At 50.9% G+C, this 2,701-nt stretch overlaps 1 protein-coding gene across 1 annotated transcript in view; it reads right to left on the reverse strand.

The window, feature by feature from the left end:
- TLL2 (tolloid like 2) overlaps nt 1–2,701 on the reverse strand; it is a 127,410-nt gene that overhangs the window by 37,344 nt on the left and 87,365 nt on the right. Inside the window, exon 8 of the mRNA XM_011374039.2 lies at nt 677–801. Within this exon, the coding sequence (XP_011372341.1) occupies nt 677–801 (125 nt within the window). The remainder of the gene's footprint in view (nt 1–676; nt 802–2,701) is intronic.

A 2,701-nucleotide genomic window follows, 5' to 3' on the forward strand; every position in this document is an offset into this window, starting at 1 on the left:
GATGATGCTGAAGCCAAGGGGACAGAAAGCAAAGAGGGCAAATTCAAGGGAAACAGGCTTCTGAACTGGCAGAGAAGCGGGTATCTGCTCAGACCCCTGTGTACTGTCCAGACTTCAATGGCAGACTAGTAGCTACTGACCAGCACCTTGGATGGCTGAGAGAGCCCCACGGCTATAGAAACGACCTCATTCACAGCACTGAGACTCCCTCCCCTCCCAGTGTTTGGGAAGCGGACTCTCACCGTTGCAAAAGCATTCGCCTTCATTCTTTATCTTCCTGCAAAACCCTTAGTTCTTATTTTGCCGAAACAAATCCCTTAGTCCCATAGAAAGCGGAGGTGCTTTCCCCATAGGCCCCCAGTGCACGGTTGTTCTGCTAGACCTTCTTTCTCTTCTGAATATCAGGGCTTTACCAGGAAATTCTGCAGCTTCCCATGAGCTGAACTGAGGGCTCCAAAACCTGTTATTTGCTTCACTACCAGCAACCACTTCACCATTTGGGGTTCTATACTAACACCTCCTAATAGCAACACATCAGAAATCACAGCTGCCAGGGAGCAGTCTCTCCAGGTTCCCCAGGATGTCTTCCTAGCCAAGGGGAATGTTTGCCAAGGGCAGTGGAGTTGTGCTCCGTGGGTGCCATGGGGCCCTGGGACTCCCCAGGGTTCACAGTTACCTGGGCATTTGTACAGCTTCCTGGCTTGAGCTATGTCTCCCTGACTGAGCCGCACACGCTGGCCAATGGTTGGCCTGATGCCATTGTCGTCTCGACGGGGAAGGATGGTGTCTAAGAAAACTCCTCTACAGGAAGAAAAGGGAGGGAGAGAAAGGAGAAGGAAAAGTCAAGGCTGTCAGGCTGTCCACGCTGGGATTTACAGTCTCCATTGCCTTGCCCATAACCTCATCAACATTCCTACCCCCTGGCCTGCTCTCAGGCTGGCATTTGAGCATTCTATTTCATCAGCTGCTTGCTCACTTTCCAATGGGAAAATGACTCTGCCAAGTTTAAAAATATGCCCTAGCCCAGTGGCCTAAGGGCTTCCTTACTGATGTCTATTGAGCATTTCCATGAAGCCCCTGGCAGGTCCACATGCACAGTTGCAGGGAGCACCATTGAGAGACTATGATGTGAGTGGCACCCCCTGGAGTTGTGCAAGGGCAGTACTGAGCACGGAAAAGTCCTGGAGAGGCTCCAGAGGGAGCTTGGGAACCAGTACAGTGTTAGACTCTTAGGGGCTGGTCAGGAAGTGCTGGTTGATGATTTGGTGAGTAATGGGGGGTGGAGTTTAGGGACCTTGCTGGTCAGAAGAATAATCAGATGGAAAATGAGATGAATGCAGACAACTAGAGGTAGTCGAGAGCCCTAGCCTAGAGATTTCTGTGTTAGGCTTGGCTCTGCCACCTGAGCTCGGACAAGTCTCTTCCCTTCTCTGAGCCACAGTTTACGTCTCTAAACAATAAGAGATTGGCCTAGATGGTCGTGGCAGCGCTTTCTAACTGTAATGTCTTATTCTACTCCCACATGAATGGAATCTAAAATGACTGAAACAGACAAGTGGACACCAGGATGCCTGGCTGAATGCTGGCCCTATTCACACCTCCATGTTGTGGGCATGGTTTACACCCTGCTTGAGTCCCCCCAACCCTGCTCCCAGACCCCTGACTTGGTACCTCTCCTGAGGGGAGGGCCTTTCCTTGAACCGGCTCCTTCTCCAGTGTCCACCCTGTTTCTTTTCTTCCCTTCTTAACCAAGTTTCTTGAAAGAATGGTTTCCATTCTCTGTCTGGATGTTCACCTTAATCCACACCAGCAACAGTCACCAGTCACAGACTAATTGACAACTCGGATGGACACTTATCAATCTTCACCTGCCTTCTCTACAGCACTGACATCTGTGCTGTCCCCTCCCTCCTCCGATTCTCTTCGTCCTGGTTCCCAGGGCACTGCTCTCTCTGAGCACTAAGTTAGGATCCTCTTCTTCTGCTTCCCCCATAAGGACTGTTCCTCTGGTTTTGGCCTCTCTCCCCCTTCTCTCCTCTCTCCTGTTCCACCTGCTTCCTGGGCTTTAACTACCACCTATAGGCTCACAGCTAATTCTCTGATTCCAGCCCCAGAACCATCTGCTAAGCCAGATGCCTCACGAAACTTCCATTGGGCTGTCCTGTGGGCCTCTTATATCCAACGCATTCCAAACAGAATGTATTCCATTATTCTCCTGCTCCTTCCATGAACTTTATCTCCTGAGACTGAATCTGAAGGTGACGGCAGCTCCTTCCTCTCCTTCATGTTCCCTCGTAGAGACCAGGAACCAGGTCCTATCCATGGCACCTTCTATACATGCCTTAAATCCACACCCTCCTCCTTGTTCCAGACCATTGCCTCAGCTCAGGCAATCAGTTTCCCCTTCCTGAATTCATCCCAGTGGCTTCTTAACTGGCTTCCCTTTTTGTAGACTCAGCCACCTCTGCTCTACCCCAGACACCGCCGCAACGTGATTGTCCTGAAATGCAAGGGCAGGTGTGTGCCCTTTCTACTTAGAAGCCTTCACTGACCTCTGATCACCACCTGGATTTCCAGGCCCGTGGCTCATGGGCTTCTGACCACATTTCCTGACACCTCCACTTCACTCGTTATCTGAAGCAACACTGAACTCTTGCTAGCCCCAAACATACCCTAGCACATGCTATCCTCTGCGAAGCTG

Source organism: Pteropus vampyrus, unplaced genomic scaffold (assembly GCF_000151845.1).
Source record: "Pteropus vampyrus isolate Shadow unplaced genomic scaffold, Pvam_2.0 Scaffold238, whole genome shotgun sequence".
In the NCBI taxonomy this organism is placed as follows: domain Eukaryota; kingdom Metazoa; phylum Chordata; class Mammalia; order Chiroptera; family Pteropodidae; genus Pteropus; species Pteropus vampyrus.